General features: G+C 39.3%; 1 protein-coding gene across 2 annotated transcripts; it reads right to left on the reverse strand.

Annotated features, from left to right (window-relative positions):
* Nucleotides 1-1,334: 1,334 nt before the first annotated feature.
* LOC117401743 (zinc finger protein 23-like) lies at nt 1,335-19,081 on the reverse strand. 2 transcript variants are annotated; one of them, XM_059017240.1, is made up of 2 exons: nt 18,910-19,081; nt 1,335-7,521 (listed from the first exon to the last, which is right to left on the reverse strand). In XM_059017240.1, exon 2 carries the CDS (start codon nt 7,489-7,491, stop codon nt 5,962-5,964), a length of 1,530 nt encoding a protein of 509 aa, XP_058873223.1. In that variant the 5' UTR covers nt 7,492-7,521; nt 18,910-19,081; the 3' UTR covers nt 1,335-5,961. The 2 variants fall into 2 exon arrangements, with proteins under 2 accessions (XP_058873223.1, XP_058873222.1); XM_059017239.1 differs by lacking the exon at nt 18,910-19,081 and adding an exon at nt 18,503-18,836 and having other exon boundaries at nt 1,337-7,521.
* Between the last annotated feature and the right edge of the window lie 2,336 nt (nt 19,082-21,417).

Raw genomic sequence — 21,417 nt, forward strand, 5'->3', positions numbered from 1 at the left:
CTACTCTGCTTACCGGTAATAAAAAGAACAGACGTTGCACAAAACAAACACATTAAACAAAAAGGTTTTCCCACATTACCTTTTTTTCTCTACGGTTGCACCCACTCACAACTGTGCTCTTCACTCAGCAGCCCAGAATGCATGAACTGTGATGTTTTTATACCCTACTAATAGTACTCAATAGTACTCAAAGAAATGAAAGAAGCTATTTACAAACCACTAACCAAGATCATGCAACAGTCTCTTGACACAGGGGTTATACTAACAGACTGGAAAATTGCAAACGTAATACCGATCCACAAAAAGGGAGACAAAACCCAACCAGGTAACTACAGACCAATAAGCCTGACTTCTATTATATGTAAACTAATGGAAACTATAATAAGATCCAAAATGGAAAATTACCTATATGGTAACAATATCGTGGGAGACAGTCAGCATGGTTTTAGGAAAGGGAGATCGTGTCTAACTAACCTCCTTGATTTTCTTGAGGATGCAACATTGAAAATGGATAATTGCAAAGCATATGACATGGTTTATTTAGATTTCCAGAAAGCTTTTGACAAAGTCCCGCATAAAAGATTAATTCTCAAATTGAACTCAGTAGGATTCAAGGAAATGCATGCACATGGATTAGGAAGTGGTTAACATGTAGAAAACAGAAAGTACTGATTAGAGGAGAAACCTCAAAATGGAGCAAGGTAACCAGTGGTGTACCACAGGGATCCGTATTAGGTCCTCTGCTATTCCTAATCTACATTAATGGTTTAGATTCTGAAATACTAAGCAAACTTGTTAAAATTGCAGACGACACAAAAATAGGAGGAGTGGCAAACACTGCTGCAGCAGCAAAGGTCATTCAAAATGATCTAGACAGCATTCAGAACTGGGCAGACACGTGGCAAATTATATTTAATAGAGAAAAGTGGAAAGTACTGCACGCAGGCAATAAAAATGTGCATTATTAATATCATATGGGAGATAATGAAATTGAAGAAGGGATCTATGAAAAAGACCTAGGAGTTTATGTTGACTCAGAAATGTCTTCATCTAGACAATGTGGGGAAGCTATAAAAAAGGCCAACAACATGCTCGGATATATTGTGAGAAGTGTTGAATTTAAATCAAGGGAAGTAATGTTAAAACTTTACAATGTATTAGTAAGACCTCACCTAGAATATTGTGTTCAGTTCTGGTCACCTCGTTACAAAAAGGATATTGCTGCTCTAGAAAGAGTGCAAAGAAGAGCAACCAGAATTATCCCAGGTTTAAAAGGCTTGTCGTATGCAGACAGGCTCAAAGAATTGAATCTATTCAGTCTTGAACAAAGAAGACTACACGGTGATCTGATTCAAGCATTCAAAATCCTAAAAGGTATTGACAATGTTGACCCAGGGGACTTTTTCAACCTGAAAAAAGAAACAAGGACCAGGGGTCACAAATGGAGATTAGATAAAGGGGCATTCGGAACAGAAAATAGGAGGCACTTTTTTACACAGAGAATTGTGAGGGCCTGGAACCAACTCCCCAGTAATGTTGTTGAAGCTGACACCCTGGGATCCTTCAAGAAGCTGCTTGATGAGATTCTGGGATCAATAAGCTACTAACAACCAAACGAGCAAGATGGGCTGAATGGCCTCCTCTCGTTTGTAAACTTTCTTATGTTCTTGGCTGATTAGGCTTACTGCCAAAATAACTAAACAATTCACATAATTACCCCAAAAATGTTCACAATTTTCATCCATTTGCCTTCTGGGGAATGTAGTCCTGTGCTCCACAGGACTACACTCTCTTTGCTCCTTTACAATGTATAACGTGTTTAAGGATCTGAAATTAATCATAAATGCTTACTTTAGTGCTCATAACAGGGAAAAAATACTCTCACACACAACTTATTAAGTTCATTAAGGCTCACAAAAGTAAGAATATAAAAGTTAAAAATAATGGTACCAGAATTATAAGTATGGACACAAGCAGGAGTCAAACATTTAAACAATCATTTTCATAAGAACAATGGCTTCCATAAGGTTACGTGCACACAGGATTCGCGCACATTACCTACAGTAGGTACGTTTACACTAGCGTTCCGGAATCTTTCTGATAAGATTCTGGGAGAGTCTGTACTGGAACAGTGCATTTACACGTGCTTGAAACAGCGGAGGGTAGTTCTTACAGGAGCAGACTCTGAGCATGCGTACTTTGAGGGGGAAAGAAAAAAAGGCTGACGTCCTGCTGTAGTGACAGATTTTTCCGCTGCCCGTTGGATCCTGTCTTCACTCCAGATAGATATTAAAACTCTGCTTTCTTCATCAGTGAAGTTGCACAAGCGTCCTTCAGACATTATTTCTGAAATCTGTAATCAGATTTAGCCAGTAGTTACTACACATCGAAAAATGTAAACTACATAACAAAATAAAACATGCAGCCACCACTGTTAATTGATATATCAAACATATTATCAATATTTAATATCCTCTCGATATGGAATATTTGTGCCAGTGTAAACACACCTAGTTACTATGATAAGCAGCATCTGTTGTGTTGGTCGGAATGAAGGCTACATTTTTGTTTCAACAAGTTCAGTTTGGAAACAGTTTCAATTGCCTTTAGTATTCAGTTGTAATCTCGAGTTACTTCAGAACTTTAGATCAATTCAATCAATGTTTAAATGGTTCTGATGTTCGTAGTTGTTTTTTTTTCAAATGCACACAATATCATCAGATCAGTTAAAGTCTTGTCTCAATTGTTCAAAGTATTTTTTAAAACGTGTTAAATTGTATTAAACGTTTTTCCTTCTGGTTTGCATGTAGGTATTTCCTATACAAACATAGTATTTTACTTGAGTCTTAAAGTCTTTGAAAGGTAATATTTATTCTGGAGATGTGGTCGTTGTTGAAAAACACAGTTGGAATGCAGTTGGTGTTTTCTCTGTAGTAGGTATTTGAAAGGACTCGACACAGTAAACCAGGAGCAGTGGTCTTACAACAACCTTTAATATGACGCGCAAAGGAAGCCAACAAATGCGTTCAAAACACAAGTCTGACTTAATGATACAGCCTTTCAGCACAGTTATACAGTCACTTACATCACATAGACAGTTTCAGGAGATTTCCATATAAGGGGTTGTTTTTCCAAGACTTATTTCTGAACATTCTGAACAATTTAGCACTATGTGCAAGTGAGCACGTACACATGAGGTTTAGCCTTGTTCCCTACCTAGTTCCTGTTGTCTAACCTTTTGCTGCTGGAGCATGCCATGATATTGCAGAAGCAGAAACACATCTTAGACACATTTAAGTGGAACTCCGCCCTGAGTCCTAACCTGAAACAATATTCTATATATGGAATAAAATGAAAACTTATAAGCAAATACTTAATAAAAACACATATATTTATACACAAACATCATGGGCCTCCCATCTTCTTGTTCAATACCCAGTCATTGAGGTGATCACCCTGTTAGCTCACACCTTACCCGCACATACAAACTTATTTCCATCTCTCTTTGTATCTAAACTAGACACAAATGTTACTTTTGGCTGCCTGCCCAGACATCTTATTGTGACTCCTGAGTTTGTGACGGGATGGAGGTGTCTGGTTTACTTTTGTAAAGAAAGCCACAAAGTGTCCCTTCTGAAATTTGCTTCATCTTAGCATGAAAATATAAAACTTCAAATATAAACTTTATAGTTATTTTAATACAAAATTACTGTAGCCAAGTAGATTATGAACGCAAATGCTCCCTGCTGATTAAGCATTAAAGGTTAGATATTCAAATATTCGGAAAATATAAATTGCACCTCCACATCTCTCAGAGAGTTGCAGTTGGATGTGGAGTCGACGTCTTCTAAGGATGTTTGCATTACATTCAAATGACGGCTCAATGGTTACTTCATTGTGAGTCCGAATCCAAGATAAAGAGAACGAGCTCATGCTTGTTTTTATTTAAATATAGATTCCAAAGAGGAGTTTACTTCGGTGATCCAATCCCTTCCAGGTAGATCAGGAAGCAAATCCCTGAGCAAAATCAGTCCTTTCATTGGCTTACAGTTTGAATGACCCTTACCTTTACACAAGCAATGTGTGTCATTAACACAGGTAGCTCCCCCTCCTCAATGGAGAGAGATACAACAGAATTCGTAACATTTAGAGAACAAAACTTCATTTTGTTATACCTTTAGTTATATTGATCATAGGAGGATAAAACTCAGTTTCATTCTCCTCACTGAATTACCATTACACACATGTTAATCATGTTAAGCAACAATTAAAGTAAAACCATTTAAGAATTATTTTCATTATAAATTTAATTAAAACAGAATAAACATTATAATTTTATTTGGAAAACATCCTAAAACAACTTGTTTCCGCAAGATTAGTTATTAAAATTATTCTAAAACCAATTTATCAGTTAAGTTTTACTTGTTTTTGTTAGATTTCACTCTCCTAGTTTTAGTAAATGTAAAACCTTGAGATTGTTAAGCAAGTTAATATTATACCCTTGTAAAGGTTTGTTTTTCAATTTACTCTTAGAATCAGGAAATTAGTCATTTCTATTCACTTAAATGTTCAATGCTTCATGGTAACAATTCATTTCAAGGGAGTCATGGCACCTCGTATCCACCAGGTGTCACACTTCTTAATCCGTTATAGGAAGCAAGTTGTATATTGATTTCAGACAGACATTCTTAATTGAAAGACAAACATCAGCTCTATTTGTTTATACCAGACTGGCAGGTCAGCACAGCAGGGAATCTAAACTATTCTCCAATGGAAATCTTTACAATCCTCTGTTACTAATATCTAGTGCTTTGAAGCAGATCTAGAGAATGTTAAGGGGGAGGACAAACTTCATTAATATCACAGTATCTGAAGTCTCATGGTTTAAGATTTGAAATGTCATTTTACAAAGTACACAATTACAGTTATGAATTTCTCACACACCCTTTATATACAAAGATACCAGACACCTACAGGAACTCAAACTCACTGTCAATGAAATCCTTTCTAAATAGCTAAGCTTGCCTTAGGATGTACAGTATTGTCACACTAATGATAACATACCAATACAAAATACAAGCAAACAAGCCATATTTTGCCCAAAGGAATAAACTGCTAATAGTGATTCCACAAAAGCACCAGCTCTGTTACTGTCAAACAGACTTCAAAGCAACTTCATCCTGCAGATTATTTAGATCAATTATTCATAAACTGTATAAACTATGAATGTAGTAATGATGATAATGTTGCAGCATGTTAACGAATGCAAAAATAGTGAACATTGTTTGCTTGCAAATCTTTCATGTTTTACAGTATATTTATACAGCTCTACTGTTGTAAAGCTGTCATAATTGCAAATACAGCAATCTACTCATTAAAGAAAAGGATAGGAATTGTATGTCAATCCCATTACACTGAAGCAGGACTCCAGCGTACAACAAGCTTGGAGTGTCTCATTATATAAACACTCAGCAAAGCAGATTCATTCATTCAGCTTGAACCACTTGAAATAAAACAAAATTAAAAACACAGGTTGTTTCAGCTTGTGTTTGCACTGGTGCAATAGCTTAGAGGCCATTCTAATTAGATGCAGTACACATTGCTGCCACACATGAAGATATTCTTAGTTTTAGTTTATTTTGAACAACTGAATTCTGTATCTTATGCTGTTCTCACTGACACTGGAACAGCAATGCCATTTACAGCTCCAGTTACATTTTAAAAATATGACGTATGTTATTGGCAGCTTTGTTTAATGTGTTGGTTTTGTATCACATGTATAAGCAGAATGAACCTGTAACTCTGTCCTAAATTCTCACAGCATGATGAGTGAGATTCATTTCCAATTCAGGATGAGTGGAGCTGAATCCCAGGGCTCTCCTGTTCATTCTGAAATAATGGGTCTGCCTCCTTCAGTTTGACACGCTCCCCTTCTCAGTGACTCTGGATTCAGGCTGGCTCTCATTCCTGGGGACACCCTTCATTTACTGCAGGATGAAAGAGACAAGGAATTAGACAGCTCTCCACACACTCAGACTGGCAGGGTGGAGAGGTGCAGGACTGGGAGGGAGGGAGGCTGGCTCCAGTGTGAATTCGCTGGTGTCTTTTTAGGCTTCCAAACTGACTGTAACTCTCCCCACATTCAGAACAGTGATACGGCTTCTCTCCAGTGTGAATTCGCTGGTGTATTTTGAGGCTTCCTGACACACGGAAACTCTCTCCACATTCAGGACAGTGATACGGCTTCTCTCCAGTGTGAATTCGCTGGTGTATTTTGAGGCTTCCTGACACACGGAAACTCTCTCCACATTCAGAACAGTGATACGGCTTCTCTCCAGTGTGAATTCGCTGGTGTTGTTTGAGGTTTCCTGACACACGGAAACTCTCTCCACATTCCGCACAGCGATACGGCTTCTCTCCAGTGTGAATTCGCTGGTGTGTTTTTAGGCCTCCTAACACACGGAAACTCTCTCCACATTCAGAACAGTGATACGGCTTATCTCCAGTGTGAATTCGCTGATGTTTTTTTAGGCTTCCTGACACACGGAAACTCTCTCCACATTCAGAACAGTGATACGGCTTCTCGCCAGTGTGAATTCTTTGGTGCGTTTTTAGGGTTCCTAACTGACTGAAACTTTCCCCACATTCAGAACAGTGATACGGCTTCTCTCCAGTGTGAATTCGCTGGTGTGTTTTTAGGCTTCCTGACATACGGAAACTCTGCCCACATTCAGAACAGTGATACGGCTTCTCTCCAGTATGAACTCGCTGGTGTTGTTTTAGGTTTCTTGTGTCAATGAAGCTTTTCCCACATTGAGAACAGTGATGTGGCTTCTCTCCAGTGTGAATTCGCTGGTGTGCTTTTAGGTTTCCTAACTGACTGAAACTGTCCCCACATTCAACATAGTGATATGGCTTCTCTCCAGTGTGACTGCGCTGGTGTCTTTTTAGGTCTCCTAACCGACGGAAGCTCTTCCCACATTCACAGTGATGTGCTATATTTGGCTGGGATATGTTTTCTGAATCCTTAAACAACAAGTCAATAGACTTCTCTTCAATGTGGACAGGCACCATTTCAGTCTCTTCCTCTTTGATGTGGACAGGCTCCAGTTCAGTCTCTTCTTTAATGTGGACAGGCTCCATTTCAGTCTCTTCTTCAATGTGGACAGGCTCCAGTTCAGTCTCTTCCTGTTTAATGTGGACAGGCTCCATTTCAGTCTCTTCTTCAATGTGGACAGGCTCCAGTTCAGTCTCCTCTTCTTTAATGTGGACAGGCTCCATTTCAGTCTCTTCTTTAATGTGGACAGGCTCCAGTTCAGTCTCTTCCTCTTTAATGTGGACAGGCTCCAGTTCAGTCTCTTCCTCAATGTGGACAGGCTCCAGTTCAGTCTCTTCTTTAACGTGGACAGGCTCCAGTTCAGTCATCTCCTGTTTAATGTTGAGAGTTATCAATTTCAGAACTTCCTCCTGTTTGATGTAAACAGACTCCATTTTATTTCTTTGGCGTTCACCAACGCAGTCCTGAAAACAGAAAATGAAATATTACAATCTTTTCTCTATTGGTGTTTACACTTACAACTTAGATCTGAACCGACTTAGGTTTGATCAGATTCAATGATTCTTTTAATTGGAACACCCCGTTTGTCATATGCATTATTTGTGTGCTTCTACTCCAAGGTTGTCATTCCGTGCCAATTAAGATTTCATTTTGCCATCAGAAATGGAGCACAGCATTGAAAACATGCATATCAGACATTTAAAGAAACAGCTGTGATTGTCTACATTTACACATCAGTGTGACAGAGAATGAAAGCAGGTGGCAGATCGTTCAGCTTCAGAGCTCCACAGTTGTAGAATGATCTGCCACGTTTCCACTGATGATTTTTACCACTGCTTTTTAAAGTAATATATTAAATAACTTGCTTAACTACTGTATGTCATTTAAGGGGGTACATTGTCACGTGACATTTTACTGTTTCTCAAAATTATTTTGTATGTCAATAATTGTTATTTTCATCTGTAAAGCGCATCGAGGTGATTTATCATGTAAGAAATTAAGATTGATTGATTCATTGATTGCACAGAGAGGTTAACAGACTTCCACGGTGCAACTGGATTGTTTCTTCAATTAAATGAAGCTGCAGCAACTCTGAAGCTGTTATAATAACTGTATATAATAACACAATCATAATTTAAAAATTAAATTTTGTGTGCCTGTACTGTGGCAAAGCCCTCGGCCAAGGCTGGTTTGCACCCTTAAAAATCACTGACTCAGACACAGAAATTGTATTTTAGCACGGTTGTGCACATTTATTTTTACAAACAAACAAAAACAACAAACAAAACCATAACTCCCCTTGGAGTCCTAACTAACTTTTTATTTTTCAAACCCCTCGCTATAAGCCGTTTACCAGTCACCAAAACTCCTTGTTACACAAACAAGTTCACACAGTATCTTATTGACCACACAGGTCTCTCTCCAACACCACCCCTATACTAGGAACAAAGGCCAGCTTTTTTGCCATAGTTAAGGTTGCAAAGTTCTTTCCATTATAAGCCCCTATTTTGTGCAGCTCCAAAAGTGGGGTTAAGTTCAATCAATCTGCCTGCCGTTTTGTATTTCCGGTCTGATTGGTAGGATGAATTTTTTCTTTTTTTTTTGAGTTTTGTGTTATTCTGTCCAGTAGTTCTTGAGCTATAGCACCTTTTAAAAACTGGTGGTTTTTCATGCAAGTTTGGTGCTGGGAGAGTGGTTTTTTTTATTATTCACCTTTAGGTAAACACCTACTGGACAGTTACTACTCCTATTTGGCAAGCTACTGCTAAAGTAGTCTTTAGTGCCTTTTGAGGGTGAGGAGGTGTCACAGATGGCTTTGTGTGGCGTGTGGGTGGTGACGTCAGGTTCCGGAAGCAGCAGTCAAAACAAGGTATAGCGGGGCACGACTGAAGAGCAACAGTGCTCAGCGCTTTATTAAATAATGAAACAAAAGATTTAATCAAAAACACCAACGAAAAGGGCACAAGGGCCAAACTAACAAACAAACAAACACTAAAACAAGTAGTATGCTGGTTGCGAAACCAGCATACGTAGCAATTGTTTATTTCTATTCCCACAGACTTACGTCTCTCCTCTGACACTCTCCGCCTTCTGAGCCGGGAGTAGGTCTTTATATTCGTGGCTGCAGCCTTAATACACTATTAATAAATGACCTTATTAAGGCTCCAGCCATATTCCCGTGAGAGTTCTAGGAAAGGGGTTTTAACCCCATCCCCACAACTACATGACCGGCTCTTCGCTGGCCTCAAAACAGCAAACCAAAGACAGAGGGTACTCAACCGCCCGCACATAAAACACAATAATAATAACAAATACATACATAAATAATAAAATACACACAAGACGTGGGCACACTGCCACAGGAGGTTTAAAAATGTAACTAATATAAAAAATCATTTTAAAAACGAGCGCTGTGTCTGCGCAGTTGTACGCTCCGGTAACCACTTTGCCCTGCATGCGCACTACAAACAAATCAGAACCATGGGAAAACAAGCTCACCCTCAAGCCATTTCTTTTTTATTCATTTTTTATTAAACATGTATACCAACACAAACATAAGGCACTGGCTTCATTTTCAACATAGCATAGCATAAAAACTACAGCAATAAAAAAAGAATAAATTACTCTATGCAGATGTGTCTTTGTGTGTGATTCAGTGCTGCTGAATTTATCCGGTTGGCTGGTCAGAATGGAGGGGGCTGGAGCAGTAACCAGGGAGATGGGATGTTTGGTTGTGGTGTGGCGGTTGGTAGGGAGTGAACTGTGAGAAAGATGGGGTGCGTTGCTTAATTCACCGGTTGCTATGGATCCGGTTGGCTGGTCAGAATGGAGGGGGCGTGTTAAGTAAGTGAGCCGCTCAGATTGAAAACGCTCAGAAAGCACACTGAGCAGATTTAAATGACTTAACGCTCTGCTCCACGAGAATGCGGAGCGACTTTTAAAATGGCAACTAACAATTCTTTGCTTTTCATAACTGTATTTATTTTTGCCATTTACCCCTTAGCGGTCCATTTATTCAGCGCATCTCAGGCACATCAGGTCCAATTTATTTTCACACGCGCAGTTTATTTTACATGCGCTGTTTAAAAGTATTATTTTCACAGTAAAACAGGTTTAACCCTTTGCGGTCCATTGTCGGACTGGGTCCGACATTGCAATTATTCCTCACAGGTCCTTTGTCGGACTGGGTCCGACATCATTATAGCAACGCAATAAACGGGTGTTTAGTCGTTTTTTCTCCGGAAAAAGCCGATAAAACCATTCAATTGCCGAGTGGTAGCGACAGGAGCCGAGACAAGTCGGAAAAAAAAAAAAAAAGGCGTATTTCATGAATAGTCATACATGGTATCAGGTATCAGATAATGGGCGTCCATAGTAAACAAGCTGGCTAAGTGCGTCAGCGCACTGAGACTATCATGGACATTTGCAGAGCTTTTTTCAGATGTTATAGTAATAAAATAATGACTTGGATCGCATTATTGAGGAGTTTGGTGATAAAACGAGTGATCTGGAGATGATCGATCGGTATGTACGACTATTATTATTATTATTATTTATTTCTTACATAGCTGAACGCTATAGCAAACAAAAGGGTGGGGCAGGGCTGGAGATGCCTAGTGTGTGCTTTGTTGATATGCAGGGCCATTTAAACCCGTTTGACTGTGAAAAAAAATACTTTTAAACAGCGCGTATAAAGTTAACTGCGCGTGTGAAAATTAATTAGACCTGGCGTGCCTGACGCGCGATTAATAAATGGACCGCAAAGGGTTAAAAGGCACTGCATATCAACAGGACACTCAGTACTGCATCTTGTTCGCTGTATTTTTCACATACCTCTTCATAGTAGTGCATACCAATAAATCATCTCTTGATCACTCGTTTTATCACCAAACTCCTCAATAATGTGATTCAAGTCATTATTTTATTACTATAATATCTCAAAAAGCTCTGCAAATGTCTGTGATATTCTCTGAGTGTTGGATGCGGAAGCAGCTATCTTGTTTGTTTATGTCCGTGTTATCTCTGTGGTGCCGGGGTGATGCGATGGGGTTAGAAGTTTGATTTTAATAAAATAATTTATTAAATGATTACACTATTGCTTTTGTTTAGAGCTAGACTACTGTAGTACAATTATTTCCACGTTTATTTCTAAGCTACTTGTATTTAAAATGTATCGTCTAAGAATAGAAGTGAACAGATAGAAATTCAGTTTTTTAAATGTATCTTAAGGTTTATTAAAAAAAAAGATAAATGTATAAATTTCATGATTTATTAACAAATCCTGTCAATTTCATATATACAATTACTGATTAACACATTACGAATAATATTATTAATACTACTAAAAATAATAATACATTAATAACTATAAAGCCAACAGGTGGAACACAACAAACTTGTTAAATTCATCGATGCGTCACCAGACTCACAAAGAAAAAAAGCTTGTGAGATTCACCACAAACAACGTTCTTTACTTTTGCTAAATATGGGCTATGTATATATCCTGACTGAGTTTGAAAGGCAGGAACAGCAAAAAAAATTTTAAAAAAATAAAAACTACCCATTGTACCCATTACCATATTACACCAGCGCAGGATAACTCAGGACACCATCCAGTCACCTTTTTTTTTTTTAACAAACAACACATCTTACTTTATTATTATCAACTCAGTTAAATTTAACAGCACAGAGTTTAAAATAAAAGCGCTATTTATAAGATTTTGAAAAAAAATATCTGTGAAAGCCACAAGGAGCGAAGTCAACAGAATGTGCTCCAGCAAAAGCTCCACATGTTTTGAGCTACATTTAAGAAAGACAATAAAATTTCAAAGGTAAGGATATGGTTTAATTTGTTAACAAAAACAAAAACACGCTGTGAACAGGATGGCTTGAGTGGCGTGTGTGGTGAAGTCAAACTAGAATCAGAAACCAAAACACAAGTACTGATGGGTGAAACTGAGGCGCAACGGCGCTCAGTGTTTTATTAAATAATAAAAAATAAATAAAACGGTTTCACAAAACAAAACCACACAAAACAAAACGGCGCGTTGGCCAAACAAACACAAACAAGTATCGTAACACTCTCCCTCACACAGACAAGCTGCAGGCTTTTATAGTGGTGACCGGGCGATTAACTAGCTAATAATTATATTATCCCTCATCACATTTGCCGTGGGTTTAACAAGGATGCTTGACTGTCAGCTAATTAAATACTCAGTAGCTGATCAGTCATGCATCCTCACAAGGTATTTAAATTAAAACAATAACAAAGAATGGCAAACGGCATCTCGCTCGCCTGCGCTGCAAATAATTATGCAAAAATAAACAAAATATATAAGGGCGGGACACTCCGTCACACACGCATATGTAAAAACATTCGGGGGAAAAAAGATATTCTTAAATACAATATAATCACCAAATAAGTGCATATAACTCACGGTTCCTCAATAAGAAGGCTTCCTGTGCTGTTTGCATGCTGACTGAACTGTTAAATAACAGTGGGAAAAAAAACATTGACATCAAAGTCCACTGTCTTAACATTGCTGCACAACTAAGATACGAGGATCTCTATATTTAGGAAACAGTGACAACTATGTGTTAGTATTACAGCCTTCCTCTGAAGTTAGCCTTTCTTTTAACAAAGACAATATCCTACAGTAATTTGGACTAATAAATAATTGGCACATTTTGAACTTTCTGCACAGTGGTTGCCTTTTTTGTGTAGTCTCCACTTCATGGGTTGCGGTACAATGTATTTCCCTCCACGTGCATAGGACCTTAATAATTGATACTGTAGAGGATTTGGGCAAAAAAGGGAAATTCATTAACAAAAACTTTGTTAAAATAAAGTTAAGGATGCAGTTCAACATCCCATATCATATTTTTAAGATATCATTTGTTATGATATCTTAAAAATATGTATGCATAGGTGCTTGTCAGATATATGGGGGGCTTCATGTATAGAGGCTGTACGGCAGGGGTGTCAAACGCATTTCGTTTGGCGGGCCTGATCCGATACCATAGTGTTTGGTGCGGGACGAGTGACAGTTATAAAAATTCAAGTTAGTGTATTTAACAAAAACTATCACGCATGGTATATTTATATTCCCCTAAATAGCACATGTTGGTTATTTTACTCACTGTCACGTGTGCAAACATGCCTCCAGCGAGTTCCTTCACATGAGCCACACAAATTGTCATGTTGCCAGTGTTGCCAACTTGGTGATTCTGTCGCTTGATCTAGCAACTTTTGCATTTCCCCAGCGAGAAAAACATTGTCAAAGCAACTAGAGATAAATCTAACGAAATTTACTTCCGACAACTGCGATTTTCAGAGAAAGACGTCGACAAATTGTATCATCACAACATCAGTCACAAGCAGCTCAATACACCACACTTCTCTCACCCGGAAGTACTACAGTGGTGGTGTTATTCACGTGACGCAGATTTCCGCAGTTCTGTACAGTTCTGGACAGAATCGCGCATGCATGGCTGCTGCGTGACGTCACTCAACTCCACCCGCAGAAATCTGTGCAGATCCTGCACAGCACAGCTTTGAAAAGCTGCTGCCGAGCTGGTTGCGGCTGTGAACCAAAGAGATCACGAGTGCCCTGCTAATCGTATTGCAAATAACTACTACTGCTGCCCCTTTGTTACTGGAAGCGAACAACATCAGTTATTTAAACAAACATAATGTACGAAATCCGTGAGAAGGGATGTATACAGTTACAATAAAGTTCATGTTAATCAACTACATTGACGGTAGATAATCCAGACAAATACACATATAAAAATGATCAACCGTCATTAATACTTTTAATATTCAGGGTTCTCCCCAGGAATTCTGTACAGCCGGGTGGCAGAACATTATATCCAGGCGCACTTTTAACAGAAAAATAAACTTGCCTTACCTTCAATATATAACACGACAAAGAATTTAAATAATGTGTTGTCTTTCGTTGACTATATCTGGTTGCACTTTTTAATCTTCTACATTTTTTTTCATTACTGTTTTTTATTATGGTAAATTACTGTGCTTATTTAGGCTCTATGATTTGACTGGGGAAAGATAATGTAGGGTTATTGGAGTTCACAAAAAAAGAAAGGTAACCTTTTCACTTCCTTTTTAGCTTAATTATTGAGCTCATTGCTTCATTTAAATTGTTTTCTTTATGTTAAGTTTTCAGGGCATTTTGTTAATGCACGTCTTTTTTTGTTTTTCGCTGTTCTATATTTTTTGGTTGCAACTGTTCATTTTAACCATTTTTTTACACAGCAGTACTCACACACGTTTGGTCACCATCACAACTGTTGCATGAAACCGAAGTGTAATAATCCAGGACCTCTGCACTTAAGCATTTGTATGTCAGTTGGCAATGTTCAGCTGATATCGCATCACGCCTTTCTTCTTAATGTACAGACTCTATATGTGAACCCCCAAGATCTCTCACAAGCACCTGGGTACATATTGTTACGATATCACAACAAAAGTAATACGTTTTTTTTTTTTTTTGTTGGTGCATATGTATAGCTATTATGTACTATATCACCTTACAGTACAATAATACGACAAAAAATATACTGAATGATAATACTTGAAAATAATCTTAATATTTTTTTAATAAAGTAGCCAGCACAAATATAGTATCAGGTGGTGGATTGTGCCGATCACCTGATTATTTTGAAAACCCTGCATTCTTTGTCACTATTTTTGCTTTGAAAATAATTGGTTCTTAACATTTTAGCCTCTCGAAGTGCTTAACACAGAAAACCCGCCCCTTCAACTCTCTGATTGGTTAAATGTTGTGTCAAGACGTAACACAGCTGTCATGTGGTTCCAAGATTTTTTTTCATCCAGCACAACTGATCTAGTCTGCTAGAAGCACAATCAGTCCTTATTGTTAAAGGCGCAGTAGCATCTGCAAGACGGGTGGATCGGGTGTTTTCAGCGGGGTGGTGACAGCCACTTTGCTGGGCGGCCAAACGTTTCCACACTTTTCCAGAAACGTTGTCGCATTTCATGACACTGACAGTTTCATAGTATTATGGAATTGGAAGTGAAATTCCTTTCCTTTTCAATTCCACCCATTTTTGTACAAATGCGTTTCACTGAATTGCTTGAATGAACAAATGTTTCACCCATATCATATCAATATTAATTAGTACTGAATTGGATAAATGTAGATTTAATTTATAGTCTATATATTCATCATAAAGTATTAAAGCATGACTTACATTTGCAAAGCTTTTGCATTTTGATTATGAAGAGTTTAAGTGTCATGGTATTCGTGGTGAAGACTGATTTAATAGTGTCAACTTACCACATCTGCATGTGCATCACACAAGGTAGCATGACCGATAAGCAGATTTCAGCTTGAGATGCCACTAAGATGATGAGCTTCAGAAAGATGAATTGCTCATTGGACTCTTGATAGGCAAGTCAGTTAGTATGACACTATCTAACCCTTGCTCATGACATTTTAGACCATAGCTTCATTAGCTGCCAATGTGACAACTGCTTGCAAGTACTTGTGAGTTAAATCATATTATCAGACATTTCACTGGTAGAATACAGTCTAGACATAAAGTGACACAATGTCTAGGAAGACTTCAGTCTTCGATCACTTTGATGAACCAAGTTCAAGTGGTCCAGTAGGGAACCGTTGTGATACATGTAAGCATCGCAGTACTGTCTCTGGTTTGACCAAGGCAACCTTCAACTTCAGAAGGCACCTTCAAGTAGGTATACGCTATCATAATTCATATCAGTCATGTTTTAAGACAGATACATTCATTCAATTAATAAAGAATGTTCAGTGTATAATAAAAGGTTTTGTATTTTGCACCCTGAGGTCCTGAAGGAGCTTGAGGCCACCATCATGACAGCATCTGATCTCCTGCCCCGGTCTATCGTAGACAGCAAAGACTTTCGCAACATCCTCAGCAGGGCTGAACCATACTTCACCATGCTTCACCCTGCCCAGCAGGAAACATATCAGCCAGAAACGTATTCCTCAGCACACTGCCAGAGTCCAAGATCAAACGAGGATCAAATGCAGCAAGCCCAAGACATCTGCCTAACCACAGACCTGTGATTGAGCACAGATATTATCAGCATCACAGGCCACTTCATCCTGGATTATACACTACAAAGGGAAAACACACTGCAGAAAACATTTTTAGAAAGCTGGCCCTATAAATGTGGTGACAGCAAAGGTTTCCAGACTAGTATCACATTGCCACAAATCCACCAAAGTCAGCGAGATCCTAGTAGAAGAGATCTCACTTTTTTTTTTTTTTTTATAAATTTAGTCGTCGCCAATTATTTTTACCCCGGTTTTCACCCCAATTTAGCATGCCCAATTATTATCTGTATCCCCGGCTCACCGCTCACAACCCCCCCGCCGACTCAGGAAACGGAGGCTGAAACACGCGTCCTCCGAAACGTGCTCCTTCCAAGCCGTCATTTTTCGCACTGCAGATCCACAGCAATGCTACCAGACCTATAGTGCCGGAGGACAACACAGATCTGGCGGCTCCGCTGCAGAGCCACAGGCGCCCTATCGGCCACAGGGGTCGCTGATGCGCGGTGAGCCGTGGATTCCCCTGCCGACCTAAGCCCTCCCTACCCGGGCAGTGCTCAGCCAATTGTGCGCCGCCCCCTAGGAACTCTCGGTCACGGTCAGCTGTGACATAGCCTGGATTTGAACCAGCGATCTCCAGGCTATAGGGCACATCCTGCGAGGAGCGCCTTTACTGGATGTGCCACTCGGGAGCCCCAGAGATCTCACTTTCAAATTGTTTAGGTGTGCTCATAGCTGAACTGTTTTTCTCTATGCAGCTCTGCAACTGTCTACCTACTTTACTGTCTGATTTAAAGAGCCCACAAAGAGGCTTCAGGATTCAAGTATAAAACATCTTTGAAGGGCTGAAAGCCCATGTGGGACACGATTTAACAAACTAACCTTTGGTGGGCTTATAGATGAGGATCTGAAGGACTTGTGGTAAAATAATTGACTTGCTAATCTGTGTCCTTCACAGTTTAATAAATGTACAAACATGAACAACATACATTTACTATGCTTTGGGATATATTGGACAATATTAGCAAATAGTTTGAGTTTAAACCAAGAAAAAGCATAAAACAAATAAATAAATCCATAAAACTAAAACCATAAAATGTGTCTAATATTTATATGCAAGTGGTTTGTCACGGGGCTACAGAGGTACTGTTGACCTCTTATTTCTTCTTTGTTGCCATCTTTAAAAATGGATTCTTGCAAAGTTCAGAAACAACAATTCATGGGTTAAGTTATGAGCACACCTGAACAATTTGAAAGTGATATCTCTTTCCTCTTCAGAAGGAACGTGCACTTAATCACTCCGGAATTTGACAACCCCCCCCCCCCCCCCCGCCCGCACACCACACCACACCACACCAAACCAAACACTGAAATACTAAAGCTGTGATACTAGTTTTACAAGAATTCTACAGATGACCTACTCGGCTATCTGTACAGAACCATTCATAGGGCTCCTGGCATTCTAAATATCATTGATAGGTCCTCAAAATCACTTCAAAATGAGACGCGTTTCAAGTATGAACCCCCCCCCCCCCCCCCCCCCTCCCAAAATATATATATATATATATATATATATATATATATATAAATAAATAAATAAATATATAAGCAAAATCAAAATCTTGAGGTGGGAAGCTCTGGTTGAGTTGACACGGAGAGACCAATGTGTTTAAAATGCTCACGTGTTTAAATGGTAAAAGCTGATCTATTCTTTTCCAATCTGTCTTTTTGTACATTTAACATGTTTTGGTCAGATGACAATACAACATTGAAAAAACATAAATGACTTGATATGATCTGCAATAAATACACACGATGTTTAACTTTTAAATTATGATTGTGTTTATATACAGCTGTTTTAACAGCTTCAATGATTAGAAGAAAAAAAGGCAGTTTTTCTCCGTGTGGAAATGTGGTAACCCTACTCGACACAAAGCACGTTGCGATCGCAGCGGTCATTGTGTTGCTGTTGTTGTTATTAACCACGCCGATGCACGTACAGTACAGGACCGGACAGTTTAGCAGAATGCAGTTCATGTACCGAGTTACAAACGGGACGGCGCTGCACAGAGCGGGACAAACTGTGCAATTCAAATCTCCTGTAGCACTACAGACGGGCCGCCGATAGTCTGATTAACCCAACATGAATATAAATAGGATCCGAAGTCAGTCTGATTCAAAGAGCACTCAGAGTGACGTCACCGGAGAGTCTGCGAGCAGGTTTATAATAATGAAAGCGCCTGTGTCTGCTCGAGTCTCGCATCAAACTCGCCGTCCTCTATATAATATAAACACATTACACACCCCGCTACCACACACGGGGTTTCCAGCGGATGCAGTGAATTCAATTCCAATAACTCACCGCTCTCTTTCTCTTTCTCTTTCTCTCTATCTTCTATTCCTTCTGTTTTCTCGTGTCTTTTTCCAAGCAGCTTAAACAACAGAACTTCCGGTTTCCACTGGTGCGCGGATCTAAAGATTCCTTCCCATCGGGTGAAACTAGTTCCTCCATGTTGTTCAGTACCGGTTTGTTAAGGAACGTGTTTCGTGAAAGTAGTGTAACCAATTCCTCGAGAAAATCATGTAATACAGAAATTCAGTGACAACACAGAAGCTGCTCTGTGTTCAAGTGAATAAAGTGCACTCATTAATTTGACCGCTAAGAGACACTGCAATTATTAATACTGACCACAAGAGACAGCCAGAGCACTACTACTGTCCATAATGTAATAACACAGTAATAAGACGATTGAAATATGCAGCAGTTACCTCCCCAGTCAGCCGGAGAGTATCCCCAGAGAGTAATAAAATGATGCTCTTTAATCCAGCGCAGTGGTTCTTAACCTGGGGTCCTTAGAGACAGTCCAGGGAGTCCACAGGAAAAAAAAAACTGAAAACCTGAAAACTTTTCACTCAACATTAGCAATGTGCAAAATCTAAATGTTTGCTTCTTGATAGGATTTGATTTCACAAAGTTTATGATGAATCTGTAATGATTCTGATGGATCTGTGTGGCAAAGTGGTGAGTGTATACAGGTGAGTGCAGTGCAGGTACAAATCACACAGACAATTACTAACAGGTACAAGGGTGTTTATTGATCAATTACTACAATGTCCAGAGCCTTAAGGCAAAACATCTGTAAATAATAATGCTGGAAGTGATTACAGTGGCATGTATCACTTCAGTTTTGTAAAATCCCACGGGTTTGACCCGCAACCAAAAAGTCCAGTTTTATCACCCACACAAAACACACAGATACAGTTCCTACAGTGTGTGATTTAAGTGCTTGTGGTGAAAAGACAGTTCTCTGTGGAAAGTGAAGTGCTGGTGACTGGGTTTAATGCTGGCCTGCGGCTGCAGCTCCGGATCGTGTTAGTAATCTTTTAACAAACGAAACAAACAAACAACGTTTACAAGACAGACTAACAGAACACTCATAGTTATTACATGCAGGGACATCTTTAAGGTTATTTCCTAACCATTCACAAAAGGAACAGATTACATCAGCTATGACCCTTATTTATATCCTCGCTCATGACCCCTAGGTTAATGAGCGCATCCGCTCCTCCAATCCTCAGATGCCACACCGTTTACCGTCTGGGTCATTGAGTTTGGATACCGTAGCTTCGCCCCTTTCCTAAATTACCGACTTCCACCTACCCTATGGAATAAATTGTCATGCCGTTTAGCTAAGGGTATTCTGTTCCTTTACACAGTGCCCTCACAGGTCGAGAGGGAGATCTAACACCAAGCACCATTCAATCTTTGTCACAATCTGTTAACCTGCAGGTCTGATTTTAATATTTTACAATTAATAATTATTCATATTGTGTAACAAAGCTAGATAATCACAGCTATGGCTAAGATGAATTGTTTGAGAGAAGGGAGAAGAGAGAAATAGCTGTGTTTGTACGAACTTATGAGTGGCAAAGAAACTGCATCAGTTAGAATAGTCTAAACTTAAGAGCACTGCTTGGCTATAAGTGGCTGCTCTGCCAAGGAAGACAATTTGCATAGAAAAGACACTTTGCATTGGCAGCACATGCTTCAGTGCTCTGGGAGTGTTTATAGCCCTGTGAGTTTAACACTTAATGATTGAGAGCTGCCCTTCATGGCAACAGAATCCACAACAACAATAACTTTTATCAGCATCTTCATCTGGGCACTTGTCATCTGCAGTCAGGGTAAGAATCATTTAGAAAAGTAATTTAAAAATCTATTTGTGGGATAATTCTCAATATACATGTATTAAAAGTAAAACAGGGAAACTGAATGAAACCAAATTAAAACATCTTGAAATGTAATCTGTTTTCATCATTTCTTGTAATTTTCTATATTATTTATTATGTTCAGAATTCAGTGGACAGTATACTGTGACTCAGACTCCAGCAGTGAAATCTGTTCTCGCAGGAAACACAGTCGCTCTGAACTGTAAAGTCAGCAGCGCAGTATATGGTAATAGCTGTTGTTTTTTACTTTTTATTGTTTTGTGTTTATATTTTAGAAATCCCGTGAGGATAACTGATCAGCTACTGATTATTTAACTAGCTGACAGTCACGCATCCTTACTAAACTCGTGCAGACTGTGGCTAAGATAATTACTAGCTAGTTAACCCCTCGGCCAGAATATATAAAGCCTGCAGCTTTGGCTGCACGGTGAAGTGTGTTTGAGAGGCAGAATGAGTCAGTGGTAAAGAAAAGTAAACCTTGAAGAGAAGTAAGCAATTGCTATGATCCCTGCTGTGATCAACCTCCTGTGGGCGAGAGATGGGGAGTGCTGGGAGGCCTGGGAACAGCAACACCACCCAGCATCCCTCCCAGTCATCGGAGTCATGGTGCTCAACTACCTGGCTGCAGATATGGGAGGGGCCCTGCCACTGGCGACTCATGGCTTGAAAAACTGGTGGGGCACAGCCCCCCCCCCCCCCCCAAAAAAAAAAAGAAAAAAAAACTGTGCTCAAACCCGATGCCCGATTTTAACCATTTTATGTAAACATTAAGCTAGCTTTCTAACATTACCAGATCTTTCATCACAAACAGTTCTATGCCAGGTTGTCACAATCAAGAGAGCTGCAAACAACACTTTACAGGCAAGGGTCTCTTATTGACAGACAGCTGCACCTGCACTAACCTGAGCGTTTGAAATGGAAGTATCGTCACACTCTCGTGTTGTTAATAACATTCTGAACTACAGAAGAGTCAGGTTCGGTTCCTGTTGATGTCTCTGGCATTGGTGGTTTAGCTTTTTTTGTTGCAGATAAACTCCAAACGTAGCT

This window comes from Acipenser ruthenus, chromosome 55 (genome assembly GCF_902713425.1).
Source record: "Acipenser ruthenus chromosome 55, fAciRut3.2 maternal haplotype, whole genome shotgun sequence".
Classification (NCBI taxonomy): domain Eukaryota; kingdom Metazoa; phylum Chordata; class Actinopteri; order Acipenseriformes; family Acipenseridae; genus Acipenser; species Acipenser ruthenus.